Source organism: Centruroides sculpturatus, unplaced genomic scaffold, assembly GCF_000671375.1.
Source record: "Centruroides sculpturatus isolate CEXI.00-Female unplaced genomic scaffold, Cexi_2.0 scaffold634, whole genome shotgun sequence".
Classification (NCBI taxonomy): domain Eukaryota; kingdom Metazoa; phylum Arthropoda; class Arachnida; order Scorpiones; family Buthidae; genus Centruroides; species Centruroides sculpturatus.
The window spans coordinates 433,270-447,871 of NW_019384759.1; the positions used below are offsets into that span (position 1 = coordinate 433,270).

A 14,602-nucleotide genomic window follows, 5' to 3' on the forward strand; every position below is an offset into this window, starting at 1 on the left:
GCCTCACCTAATATTATTAACCCAGAATATCACTGATTTTAATTACATTTTCAATAAAATTGATTGAAGTGATTATATAAATACCTTACCTTCAGTAAAAAATATAAATTTTAATTTTAATAAAGTTGTGTTATTCCCTAAAAACAATACAAGTAAATTTGTACAACTCACAAATAAACTAATTCAATAAATAATTTATTGCAACTTATACATCTGATCTTTTCAGATCTAAATTCTTTTCAAGTTGTGTAAACAGAATTTATTGAATTAGCTGATCAACTAACTCACTTTTCTAACTTAACTAAGACTTGATGCATTAATGAAAAAATAATTAAGACAAGAAAAATTTTCATACTTTATCACCTAGGTATTCCTGAGGTAACATCCAATATAGTGGTTGTTTAATATTTCCAAGAACTCCAATCCGAATATTTCCCCTATGACCAGGTATCACATAAAGTCCATAGAGAAGAGATAGTTGAGTATTTCCATACTCTAAAACCAGCTTTCTGTTTAACCCTGTAATCTGTTAAAAATTAAAATTGTAAAATTGTATAATGATACTATATTTGTTAAGGTATTTTATATCAGATAGGCAAGTCTTCTATTAAGTATGAAAATAATTTATAAAAATTTAAAATTTGGAATTGAATTTTAAGTATTAACAACCAAAACATTATAAACTACAAAATCAGAAGTCAATGATAAAAAGCCTTCTTCTAATCTCTAGCAGTCTTAATTTTTTCAATCTATCAAATACTTTTGTAGAGTAGATCTGTCCACGGGGTGATCAGATCAACACCTCTACAGACACTGAGGTAAAGTTTAGTTCAGGACAAATATCATTGGGTGCTCACATGGAAACAAAACTTCAATATATAATTTTTGTCATTTACAAAACTAACCATACTTATTTTTTTAAATATAAAAATTACATAGGCAACATTACATTTAAAAACTATTTGAACTTAATCAGACATTAAGAAAATATTTGAAAAAATATATATATACTAATGATGTAATGGGAGATTTAATATTAAAAAAATGTATTACAATAACTAGAATAGTTAAAAATATTTTTTTTAAATACGAAATTAATGCGCTTTACTATCGCCGAATGAATGAGTGACGTCACTATCATTAAACACGTCACTATCATTAAACACGTGTTTCGAAACTTGTGAAGAAAGACGGTGCGGACTGTGAGTACTTCTTTTTAATAATAATAAATTTATAAAGTCTAAATAATTGGAATTATCCTTCTATAACGATAGGCTACGTGCTCACCTAGAAATTTTATTTAAAATAAACAATGTAAAATGGAAACAACGTCTCATATCTACAAAATATCAATATAAAGATGCTTACGTGCTTATAAACACGATTATTTATGCGTGTATAAATTTACATATAAAAAAAAATACGCGCATATTTTTATTAACAAGGATTTTTTAGCGCGTGTTTGTGGCCTACTATGAGGATACGCCCATAAATAACCGCTCATATACACGTTTTAATTAATATAGGCTATATTACTCCATTTTGTAAGATGAAAGTTGCAGGATTAATATTTAACCTTTAAGAATTTACCAAAATAAAATTTTGAACTTTACTTTTGTTGTTTTTGGCAGAGCATCAATCATTTTTATGCATCCGGTCGGTTTATGCACAGTAGACGAAATCTCGAACTGGATAAAATGATGATAATCATCATTATAATTAAAATTACCGTTCATGTTTTATGGAAGGACATTAACCTAAACTGCTGCAGTGAATTTAATAAAAGTTTACCTTTAAGTAAATAATTATTATTTTTAATGGTTTCATTAAATGGACATTTCTTTAATTATCTGGGATCTTGTAATTGAGATGGCAAATTGTAAGATTTTTCTCATCTCGTTTTGTAAGTTTTTTAAACGTTTCAGAGCTTTATAAACGTTTTTTAAGGTTTCATATTGTCTTAATATTATTGTATTCTAGTTCAGTTCTTGTTTTTTACAACGTTTTTATTTATAAATCAAAAACGTTTTTAGGGTTTAAAATATTTTATATCGCTTTACAAGAGCAGTATTATAGTTTCTAATTAAAATTTTTACTTCTTATAACGTTGTTTTATAGTTTAAAAAGCTTTTATATAACGTTTTTTAAAGGGATAAATATGCTTGTTTAACGTTTCATATAGCCTTTAAAAACTGTAATATTGCTTCTATATCAAATTTTACTTCTTATAACAGCTTAAAAAGAGCTTCCTTAACGCATTTTAGGCCTTAAAACGTTTCCTTAACGTTTTATATAGCCTTATAGGAGCAATATTACAGTTTCTAATCCCAATTTTACTTCTTATAACAACTTAAAGAACGTTTTTTTATAACTTAAAAACACGTTTTTAAGGCGTGTATCGTTTTAAAATCTATATATCTTGCTATTCATTGTGTAGATATTCCACAAATCTATCAAAACACAACGTTTAACCTTACTAACCAATTTTGAAGACCAGAAATCGTATGTTTCAACAATTATCCAATTATCTAGTTACATCATTGTGTTGTTATCGATTTTAGAAAAACATTTCCATTGAAAACACTTATAAAAAATTTATCCGCCATGTTAAGAATTCGCTGGCTTAATGTAAAAACTCCCCCTATAGAAACCTGTACATTGTACAATTTATAATACGATACTTAGACGTGTTAGGCCTACGCTGTACAGGACGGCACGGAGGGATACGTTTCTAAAAATTTAATTCTGATGTCTAACAAAGGATTTCTATTAGGTACTTCTAACGTTGGCAGTCGTCCTTGCACGGCTCACACCTCGACTTTTGACACGTCGCGGGAACAAAGGCATGGCTGCCAGGACCCACAATGACACTGTAGTAGAACGAGTCTAAAATCACGTAATCGGGGTAATGTTACTTTGACCTCTCGATGGTAGCCCGACGTTCAACCAATCGCTTCGTCGCTAACGCGCAGCCCCCTCTTCGTCACGGATGATGTAACATATGAATAGCGTGACGTCAGCAGAGGTGCGGTATATAAGAAATGCTAAAACCGTATGGAAACAGTTAGTCATCTTATCTCATAAGCGATAATAAGTAGTAATTCGTTCAACATGATGATGTGGCAGAAGCCGGCCCATCACCAGATGAAAATGATGAAATTAACCAGAAAGCTCGATCTCTCGTAAGTATGAGTGCTTTAAATATGTTTAAAGTACAATATTTAAAATTTGCCAACTTAAATAATGCTTTTAAATTATTATTATTTCTTTTTACAGGATTTTATTTAAGTTTTCTCAACCCGCACACATCTTCACTCTGTTAATTGTCCTATACTTGGCGTTTATCTTATTGCCACATAAACCACGAGATTCGTGGGAACCATCCCCTTGGAGTAGTTTTATATACATAAGTACGTTCGCCACGCATTTTGGCACCCAAATTTGGATGACATTTATATCTGGTAAGCATGATCTTCCTTAAAAATTGCGAAAATATAATTTTAGAAAAATTTTTAAAGTCGTATTTATTACCGTTTTTCTAGGTCTGGTCCTCTTTTTTAATCTTCCAAGAACTGTTTTTGGCCAAGTGCAAAAACAGCTATTTCCAAAATACTTCTTCTTAAATTCGATTTTGGGTTTCGTGACATTCATAATCTACGTTTTCCATCGACCTCTTAAAGGAAATCAAGCGGATCACAAAGTACAGGTGAGTAATTATATTCACCAAAAACCTCCTTTAAATTTCCAAGTAATTGATAAAAAAACAACAAAAACAACCGAAACTAGAATAGTTTACAAACAATTTTGGTAAAGTTCCATCATAACAACTGCCAAAAATTCCATCATTAAAGTTATTTTAAATCTCCGTTCTTACGCATCGCGGTTCAAAGTCTAGATAAATCTCTTAGACCTTGATTACTATTTATAATAACTAATCATCGAAAATATAAATCATTATCGATGATATCAATTAAATTTCTATGTTTCAGATGTGGGCCTTGGGTATATGTTTCTTATCGGAACTTGTAGTGAGATTGTACGTGGTGCCAATCATGTTATCAGTAATGGAGAAGAGAAACACCCTGGAAAAGGAAGCTGGAGTAGGGATGGAGGTCGGATATCACGATCCGGGCCCTCTAAGAAGATGCCCGAGATACATGAAGCTTCACAGCACATTTAGAAAATTACACGGAACATGTGCAGTAGCTAATATTATTTCTATGGGATGTAACGCCATCCATATGTACTATTTAGCAGTCAGGCTATGCACTGCACTAACTTAAAAACCTCCTCGAAATAACCCTAAGAAACTATTTACAAAATTAATCAGGGACCAAATTAAAGTAAGACCTCACAGAAAAGATAAATATTTATTTATTTTTCAACCCGCGCATGTTTTTCTGTATATAGTGTATAATTTATTTATCATGTATAAACGTTTATTATTATGTACTGTACGTTACTTAAAACCATAGTTTTTTTGTATATTTGATGATTAAACACATTTAAAATAAAATATCTACTATCATTTCAATGTTTAATATTATTTTACATCAATTATTTACGCAGAGATAGACACAACATAAACAATATTATGAAATTAATCACGTTAGCAAGTATTAAATTAAATTTTTTTAAAAAATCGATATTTTACTAGTTAAATCATCATATTTTAAAGCAAAATGAAGATGAGTAGATAGCAATTTGTTGTAGACGATCACTTCTTAATTAGACCCCATAAAAAAAGGAGGAGTGGCTTATCAAATTACACTTCCGAGAAATATTTTGAATGTAAGAGTAATTTAAGAAGTGGAGAAACCTCATAATCCGAAAGTTTGTCAATTGATCAATATAATTTACAAAGAAGAAAAACACTTCTGACAAATGTCAATGACGTAGTCAAGGATCTACACGTATTCCTTGTCCTTGTACAGAGCACAACGACTAGTAAGGTTAATTACTGTTTATTTTTTCAACCATTATCTGTAGTAGAGTGCGAGTTTCATAAACGTTTTTCCTTTGTTTTTTTTGAAGAATTTTAAAATACTTTCCCATTATAACGCACTTCAAACCGTTAATATAAAGAAAAACAAACTGATCTTAAAAATAACAATATTATTCGAAGGAAGTATTTTAATGGAACAAAATTGGAAAACAAACTTTTTTAAACTTTCCTCCCCCTCTCTTGGCACACTTCCATTCAATTGTACAAGGTGGAATTTATATTTATAATTCAACTTCTGTCACAGTTAGATTTATATCTTACGCTAAAAATATATTTTTTCTACGCTGTTTTATATATAATATAAATCTATTTTTAAAATTTAATATATATATTATATTTAATTTTTAATTATTCTAAAGTAATTATATATACTTATTTTTAATTTTAATTCGATTTTTCTTTTTTCTTTTCCTTTTTATAAAATATTCTAATAAGAAAACGATGATAGAAACTCCGATACACATGAAAAATAGTAGAAAAATTCCTAATAGATCTTCTAGATATAAACTTTTTTCTCCTTTTTGAGTTTCGTCATCGGTACATTTATTAAATTCGTGATTTATTCGATCGGCCATTTTGTAAAATACCCCACCCTCGAAAAGCTTGCTTATTCTGTAAATAAAATAATTAATTTGAAATAAATATAAGTAAATAACTTATAAATTATTCATTTTTCTTTAATATTAAACTACATTCGTGTTAAATCATAAGTATATTTCTTAGAAAACTGTAGAAATTAATTCAGAAATTATAAACCGCAAAATGAAAATGAATAGGAATTAATTATTCGCGAATAATTCTAGAACTTTTAAACAAAATTCCTAGAATAAATAGAAAGCTGTTCTCAATATCTTGATTATAATTTACTCGTAGTTTGAGGCGTGCTTAAACCATGTAAATTAATTCTGAAGCTAAATGAATTGTCGTTTATACGATTTCATCAGATTTAATTAACTGTAACTTACCCTAAATTAATATACTTTACTATATCTTGAGTAAGATCTTTTCTGTAAGCAATGGTAAATGTATGAGGATGGAAGGTCTCTCTAGAAAAGTAGAAGGTTGCTCCACCCATATCTTTACAGTTTTTTCCAATGAAATATTTTAAACTAACTGGATCAGCCAAATATACAGATTTTCCCAATGCTACTTCTTTCAATACTGCCTTAGAATACATTTCATAGGAGAAAATAAGACCATTTTTCTTTTTTATAATTTCCCACAGCTTCTGAATGGTCTCGCTACTAGAACTCTAAATAAACATGTTAATTATTCAGTTAAAATTATTTAATTTACATGTAATTAACTAAATTACCTTGAGATATGTCTCATAAGCTGTGCCTTTCATTATTATAGGACGTATGTAAGGCCTGTCGATAAGATCTTGAACAGAATCGATCCTCTCAGATTCAGGACGAAGCAACATCTGTGCTTTCATGTTACTACTGAATCCATTCATTAATACTATAACAGCCATCCACCATATTATTAAAACTATGCGAACCGAAATGTAAGTAGGAACCGTGGGCATACCTGTGTAGAGACTTTCATTAAATCAATTATTTAAGGTAAGTAATTTTACCTTCGTTATATATCTTACTTTCACAAAATGCAGTACCCAGATATGCCCAAAAGTATCTTATCAGTTTTGATTTTAAGGTGATCATTCTTTTACTTCCGCATTCTAATAGAAACTCCATAAAGCTTGAAACGATTATTGTTGCAATTAAAGAAATAAGAAATAATAACCAAACCTGCAAGAGAAAACACAAATTAATTAAAATTTTACAGGGTAGGTATTCCGTTTATTTTTAAAATTATAGAAAATTCATCAGAAGCATGGAATGGAGTGGTGGGATGAGGCAATGCAACACACGGGCGATCTGCCAAGAAAGATGCTTCCCGGAAAAACTGGTTCCTATTTAGGTTAAGACCCGGAAAATTCCGTTTGGCCAGCCCTTAGATTAGGCACGAACCCACATCCAACCACCAGTATTCAATGATTTTATCCATTTATTTTTTTTATCCATGGGTGCATGAAAGGCCTTCTTAGAGAAGAAAAAGTTTAAGAAATTCATAAGAATAAGCTACTGTAATTGTTTAGCAATACTATCACATTTTTTACTTTTAAACACAATATTTAAGTCATCTAATGAATTAACAACAACGGATACTTCAATAATTGAGGCTTCCAACAATTTTCCTTATAGGTTTTACATATTTTATGGCCAACGCCAAATTTAATTAAATTTATATTTTAAAAAATCAAAAAATATTGATTTTACTTTCCAATCGAAGGTGAGAATGTATCCAAAAACATTCTCACGCGACTCTTTCATGTTGCCACCCAAAATAGTAAGGTGCATCATTTGAAAAAGTTTAGAAAAATTAGCAACTCTTCGCCTTTCGTAAGTAATAGTAAGAGGGCCTAAAGCTATATCTGTTTCCTAAAAAAAGAAGGAAAAAAGGTGTTAAATTTTAATTTAAAATCTTTAAATGTGCGCAATTAAAAGAATACCTAATCTATTTACATTTCTACTCAGCATTCCAATCAATCCTGTAAAACTTCCATTGGGTAAAAGCGTTCCCCATTGTTTATCAGCAGGAATAAGCATTGTATAACTAGAAAAGAATCGTAGAAATTTGAGAAATTATAAATTTACGGCTGTAGAATTCTACAAAAATTTCAGTGCTAAGTCGAGTTATCTCTAAAGAAAACCATACTTAAAGCGAGCATATCGAGACATTATATCTAAAACTTTCTTCATGTATCCTCCTGTGATGTAAACTTTCTCTCCTTGATAATATGCATCTGTCCATGGTAACCACTAAAGAAGAAGGAAAACATTAACTACGTAAGAACTTACAAACTATTAAGCAAAAGCCAAAATATATTAACTGTATTGAAAGCAACTCTCAGATTATAGAACGGTTTGTCAGAACTCTCAAGTTTTGCCACGCCAAACATAAATATAAATATGATAAATTTCATGATTGACACAGAAAATAAACGAAACGATTAAAGAATTTAAAGCTTATTTACCGAGTTCTTTTATATAAATATATTTGAAAAAATGGGAGGGTTTTTCGTCTCGCGATAATCAATTTCTTCTATGACATGATGATGATTGATCATGATGCATTATATCTTATGGAAGATGCAAGATGTGATTTTTCAATTTGTCACTTTAAAATTATTGCTAATGGATGTTAAAAGTGTTCCAGAAAAATAAATTGAGCTCTTAGAAAGTTTGATAACAGACTTTTACTACTTTCTTTTTTATTTAAAGCACAATAATTACACTTTAAAACTCCATACAAGAAAGTAACAGATGTTTCAATACACGCAATTAATGGAGAATTTAAACATCAATTTATCGAATTTTTCTACTATATCGTTTTAGGAGCATTTAAACATCAATTTATCGATATTCTTCCTGATACATTTGTAGCAATGTTTTAATGATTATTTCGAAAATTTAGTATAAATGCGTTTTATTCTGTTAAAAGCCCTCTTAGAGAATCGAATTATATTTCTAATATTCTCCAATATTAACACAATAAAACAAAAAGCAGATATCAAGAGATATAATATAAAAAACCCTTCTAAATCAACTAAAGTTAAAGGCTTTTCTTCTTGGTTCGCATCTTGTTGGGTGCACTTGGTCCAATTGTAATTGGTACGAGCCGCCCATCTACTTACAATGTTGCTTTGCATTACCCAATTAACCCTGAAATTCAGATGTTAAATTAATATATTTTTGTACAAAAATATGGGGGAAAACTTGAAATACTAACCTCTTACTAATTTCTCTTCCAAGTTCTTTAGGTAATCTCTTATTTAGAGCCATTGCAAATGGATGTGGAAAGAAGTGTTGATTGCCAAAATAAAACAGTCCTTCAGATAAATCGGAACATTTTCTAGCTAATGCGTCTTGCATGGACCAGTAATCATTGACTACAACTACTTCGGTTCTCAGCACCCGTTTCAACGTTTCATAACTGTACATTTCTTCTAACACTCGCCCATTTGTGCTGACTATCCTCCTCCAAAATTGCTGAAACTCTTCAGTTTGTGTATGCTATAAAAATTTACACAGTGTACGGTTGATAAAAACATAATTTTAAACTTTTAACTACTATATATAGAAATTTAGTACTGTATTTCTATATACCTGTATGTAAGTTTCATATGCAGATCCTCTCATTATATAAGGTTGAATCTCTTTCCTTACAAGAACATCTCCAATTGATTCAATTCGCGGTATTTCTTCTTCAGTCATCAACTTTGCTTTCAAATTTCCACTAAATCCATTCATCAGAACGATGATTGCTAGCCACCATACCAGAACTAAAAACTTAGCAGATGTCTGAGTTGGAGTGGTGGGAGATGCTGTAAATATTTTTCAAATTTAATTTACTGTAGTAAGCAGGAAAAAAATTTAAAAATACCTTACACTCGCAAAATAAATTGCTGAAGTATACCCAAAAGTGGTACATATATCTCGATTTAGCCTTCTCCCATGATCTCCATTTAATATTATGTACCATATCAACAGCAGTCATGCCCAATGATAATGTTACCCAAGATAAGAAAATTCCAAACCAGATCTATGAAAATCATTATTAAGTTAAAAAAACAATCCATTAAACAAAGAATCATTATTATTCTTCCCACCTCCCATCCAAAAGTTAATATATAACTGAAGAAACTAGGATGGTGATCTTTTAATCTTCCTGCCATAACAGCTAAATAATTACTAGTGAAGAGATGAGTGTAGTCTACTACTTGAGCACGAAAATATGTAATTGCGAATGGACCCATAGCTATGTCAGCTTCCTATAACAATAATAATGTTCACATTTAAACAGCATTAACGACTGAATGTCGATTATTTGTACTTACATCACGCTGAAGCATACCAATCATTCCAGTCCAATTTCCGTCTCCAACAGGAGCACCCCATTGACGATCAGCAGGTGTAACTAGCGAGTAACTTCAATAGAGTAATAATGTGTTTAATAATTGTTAGAATTATCACTTATCTACTAAAAATGTTTACCTGAAATTCATAACAGTAGACAAAATGTTTAACATTTCTGATAAATGGCCGTAAATTCCTTGGACCTTATTACGTTTCACATGAATTCCCATCCATGGAAACCACTGTAAATTAATTAAATATGTAGAATGTTTTGTTAACAAAAAGCTGTATTAAAGATTTTATTACTTGTTAGCAGAAATAATATTTTGTAAGGGTTGGAATCATTACGGACCCTCCCTCTTGTTGGCGTAGTTCAATTAAAAATTAAGAACTATGGCCACAATTACATTAATTTACGAAGATATATTGTCTACCAGTGGCCGAATGGATAAAACCACTGAACACTGGTAGTTAGTGGCATGGGTTCGCACTTCACCAACGGGTGGGCCACGTGGAGTTTTCCGGAATTTCTTTTTATGGGTTTTTTCTTCACGGAAATTTGCCCCTATTTCCCATTGAACGTCATCACGGATCTTTTTTAAATAATAAATTTTTCCAGAATTAAAGATTCTTTTCTTAATATGCAAGAAATTCGATGAAATAAGCTCCCGTAAATGTGAGGTCTGAGCCAAATATTCTGCTGGACCTGAAGTGAAAGTGCTGCCATTACAGAGGGACCAAATCTACGTAGATTCAATCAGTAAAGATAAGGATTAAGATAAAGCAATAAACTTTCGTTAACTTATAAAAATTAGTTGAATTAATGACATTCTTTGTAATTTTAAGGTTAATTTACAAGTTAATATTATATCAATATTTAATTTATTACAGTATGTAATGGAATAAACGAAGTGAGAGGCTAAGGCAACGCAATATATGGACCAAGGAGGAATGCCTCCCGGTAGGACTTTCTATGGGAAACTCTCTATTTAGTGTTAGACACGTAAAGAAAATTCAGAAAACTTTACGTGGCCAGCTATTTGATGAGATAAGAGCCTGGAACCTCAATAGAACCACGGTTCAGTAATTTTATCCATTCGGCCACTGTTGAGTACAATAGTTTCTTATTTTTCCATTAAAAATTTTTACTTTTTCTACATAACTATTTACAGTAAAACTATTTAAAAAAAGAACAAAAACTGTGTCTTAATATATTTTTATCCTTAAAAGTATATCTATTCAGTATCTATTTATTTAAACATTAGGTGATATAAATATTTTAAAGCTTTTACACAGAAAGCTTCAGAAAAAAAAAACAAAAAACATTTATCCAACTTACTTGTGCAACAGATACTCTAAAATGTAATCTTCCATCTTGATAAAAATCGGAGAGAGCTTTCCTATGGAATAAAAAAAAAGGAAAATTAAGTGTCTCAACAATGACATCTCAGAAATGTAATGGGTTATATACAATATACTTTGTCCAGTTCAAGTGTAACATCTTTATATAATAATGGCTCAAATTGAATTTACTCTTATATAAATACACAGATGATATTGACTAGCCCACTTCTTTTTATTGAATAACTATTAAGAAATTCAATTTACTGGAGTAAAATTGAATTTTCTATTGAAGCAGCCGATTATTTATGAGAAAAATCTTATGGGAAAATATGCATTTGGTATTTTTAAAGAACTTTTTATAGAATTTTTCCTTTTCTTAAATTTAATTACTGCTTCTCTCCTGATATTATTTAAGATTTTGATTTTATAAGGTTTATACTTAATTCAATTCTAGTTTGAAGTATCTGTAACAACTGGTATCAGTAATATAAAATGATNTCTACAAATTAATTTTTATTTCTTTTATTTATAAAAATATATAACTCATATTATATATTGCCAAGTAATCATTAAACCTAAAAAACACACAATATAACTAAACAAAAGTTTTGCTGGCCAGCCAGCAGTTTATTGAAGTCATAAATCATACAAGATAAAGTATAATTTTTCAACAATATATCTCATTGCTGTATATAACTTGTGAAAAAACATCATAACATTCCAATTCTACATTTTTTTTGTACTTCTGCTTAACATCTTCGTAAACAATTCTATAAAATCTGTCGGACGTGTGCAGAACGTAAAATGCTAATATTCTGCTGTTTGAACAACTTGAGCATCGGACGATCAGCTATTTCACTCCTAACATACACTTCTGACTAATATTTTGCATCGGCTTAAACTATACTTCAATTTTTATTTAAGAATTCTAAATATATTTGATGTCTTATGTCTAAGTTTAATTATTACTGACTACATCCAGTTTTTTTCTTTTTTTATGCTTCTGTAGTTATAAAATTTTTTTTATAAATTTTAATTAAAGTTTTAATATATAACTCGTTGATATTATTAACATTTATAAATAAAGAAAGCACAATGCCAAATAAACTTTATATCAATATCAAAAATTATAAATATGCTATATTAAATTATTGCTAAAGCATAGATTAGGGCCATTCATCTTTTTGAAACTTCCAATAGAAAAAACTAACATTAAAACGTTGTTACTTTTTAAATAATAAAATTTGATAAAAATATTTTTTATACATGAAAAATGCAGTGCAACAAATAATTTGTAACAAATGAGGCCTAAAATTGGTAAATTATTATATAAATTTTTTTGTATTCTTAAAGAAAACCCTAAAGGAAACTGAATTCGTTTACAGTTGCTTTATCATATACAAAACTTACCTATATACAGGCATACATAATGGCAGATACTGCCTCCAGACAAGATGCCAAGGGCCTTAAAATTATATTTTTGAGCAAAAAGATAAGTGTTCACAAAAATTTTAGAGGCATATTAAAAGGTGATTATAAAACTTATTATTTAAGGATTTTATTGTCCACGGATATATAAAAAACTTTTACAAAGGGCCTCAAAAGATATGTTACTGGACATAGTTTCTCTTTCAATTTATATTATTTTCCTTGCTACCATTTTATTGGGGAAAATTGCTAATCTATACTATATCATTTAATTGTTTTCATATTTTATACTACATTCTATTTATTTCATATTTAAATATCTAAAGAATTCTTTTAAAAACAATTATCCTATAGAAAGATTAGGAAAGCTGTGATTGTAACTTTCAGAATGCAAATTATGTATGTCAGGAGTTTTAGAGAAGGCTACAGTGTTACTACCCCAGATTTTTATTGCTTAAAATGTTTCTATTTATTTATTTAAATTTTATTATTTTTATGTTGTTTTATACAATATATTTTAGATAATTATTAACCTTCATAAAACTATTACATGAATTGAATATACTGCCACCTCACAAGATTTGCTCTGGATCCTCTTTTGGATGATAGATTCCATTTAAAATTCCATTCAACAGTTATAAATATTGAAATATTCTGTTGATTTAATAGTCTTAATTTAATTACTTTGCTCAAAAACCAAAATGATAATATATTAATAGTGTGTCAAAATCAAGTTATTTTTCTATTTTGATATCTAATATTTTAAATTTTATTGATAATTAAATTAAATAAAAGACTATTAATGATTTCTTTAGTGTGCAATTTTTAAAATTTTATTTATAATGTTTTCTTGATAAGTTAACTAATATTAAGTGTTAAAAACAAGTTTTCAATACATTAATTAAAGTTACAAAATTCTAATACTGTATATCATTTTTTAATAATCATGAAAATAATAAACAACATACAGTATATATAAACATTTTTTTTATTTATTTAAAAAATTTATTTATTTACTTTTTTACTATTTACAAAATTGATTTATTTTAAAAAAACAAAAAATTTTGTTAAATAAATCAATTTTGGAATATTTAAATAATCTGTAGCACATTATGATGATGTTATTTAAAAAATAATTTAACACTTTTAATCATGAACAATAAAATGTTTATAAGTTTGAATAAAACAACAACAAAACTATTACTGAGCTGTAAGAATTAAACAGGAAAGCTTCTTATACAAAAACATTCTATTTTATTTTATTTTTATAGTTAAATCTCATCATCCACCTCATTCCAGCTATATTATTATTTTTTCTTTATATTTAAATTCTTTTCAAATTAGTATTACTACTGAATATTTCTACTAACTAAATCACTAATTAATATCATATGTTAATGATTGGATATAATTAACAAATTTTGGGCATGTTGCCTAAGTAAAGCAACTATAACACAACTGGATAAGCAAGGCATTTGACTTAGTCCATGGTTTGCTTATCCAGCTGTATTAAAACCACTGTACTAGGCAATGCACTCATTAATTCCATTAACTACTTGTTTATAATAAAAATTTCATTTTAAAACTTTATAAATCAAAATATTATCATTCGCAATCTACAGTTCTGTTTTATTACACATTGATTTATGTAATGTGCACATAATTAATAATAGAAATAATTTCATGATGTTGAAACTGATGATGAAACATTCTGTAAATTTCAAAACTGATATTTTTAAAAATTTGATAAGATTTTAGATTTATGATTAACCAATCTGATTGAGTAAATGCATATTTCTTTACATATTTCTTTAAAAGTTGAATAAACTATAACTACATAAATGTCATGAAATATTCAGATAGTTATTTTTGAAAAATTTACTGTTAAAATAATAAATTT

At 28.7% G+C, this 14,602-nt stretch overlaps 3 protein-coding genes across 4 annotated transcripts; 1 reads left to right on the forward strand and 2 right to left on the reverse strand.

Annotated features, from left to right (window-relative positions):
- Positions 1 to 1,138: 1,138 nt before the first annotated feature.
- On the forward strand, positions 1,139 to 4,529 carry LOC111628780 (transmembrane protein 205-like). Its single transcript, XM_023372622.1, has 5 exons — positions 1,139 to 1,202; positions 2,774 to 3,182; positions 3,277 to 3,461; positions 3,543 to 3,706; positions 3,990 to 4,529. The coding sequence occupies exons 2-5, from the start codon at positions 3,112 to 3,114 to the stop codon at positions 4,281 to 4,283; spliced, it is 714 nt and encodes a 237-aa protein (XP_023228390.1). The 5' UTR covers positions 1,139 to 1,202; positions 2,774 to 3,111; the 3' UTR covers positions 4,284 to 4,529.
- Positions 4,530 to 5,284: 755 nt separating this feature from the next.
- Positions 5,285 to 7,773, reverse strand: LOC111628761 (probable glutamate receptor). The gene is made up of 8 exons (XM_023372604.1): positions 7,730 to 7,773; positions 7,537 to 7,627; positions 7,291 to 7,452; positions 6,606 to 6,759; positions 6,321 to 6,538; positions 5,971 to 6,257; positions 5,514 to 5,617; positions 5,285 to 5,289 (listed from the first exon to the last, which is right to left on the reverse strand). Exons 1-8 carry the CDS (start codon positions 7,771 to 7,773, stop codon positions 5,285 to 5,287), a joined length of 1,065 nt encoding a protein of 354 aa, XP_023228372.1.
- LOC111628772 (probable glutamate receptor) lies at positions 7,513 to 11,583 on the reverse strand. 2 transcript variants are annotated; one of them, XM_023372617.1, is made up of 8 exons: positions 11,270 to 11,583; positions 10,069 to 10,172; positions 9,912 to 10,002; positions 9,684 to 9,845; positions 9,463 to 9,616; positions 9,181 to 9,398; positions 8,804 to 9,087; positions 7,513 to 8,736 (listed from the first exon to the last, which is right to left on the reverse strand). In XM_023372617.1, the coding sequence occupies exons 2-8, from the start codon at positions 10,158 to 10,160 to the stop codon at positions 8,472 to 8,474; spliced, it is 1,266 nt and encodes a 421-aa protein (XP_023228385.1). In that variant the 5' UTR covers positions 10,161 to 10,172; positions 11,270 to 11,583; the 3' UTR covers positions 7,513 to 8,471. The 2 variants fall into 2 exon arrangements, with proteins under 2 accessions (XP_023228385.1, XP_023228386.1); XM_023372618.1 differs by lacking the exon at positions 11,270 to 11,583 and having other exon boundaries at positions 10,069 to 11,091.
- Positions 11,584 to 14,602: the final 3,019 nt, after the last annotated feature.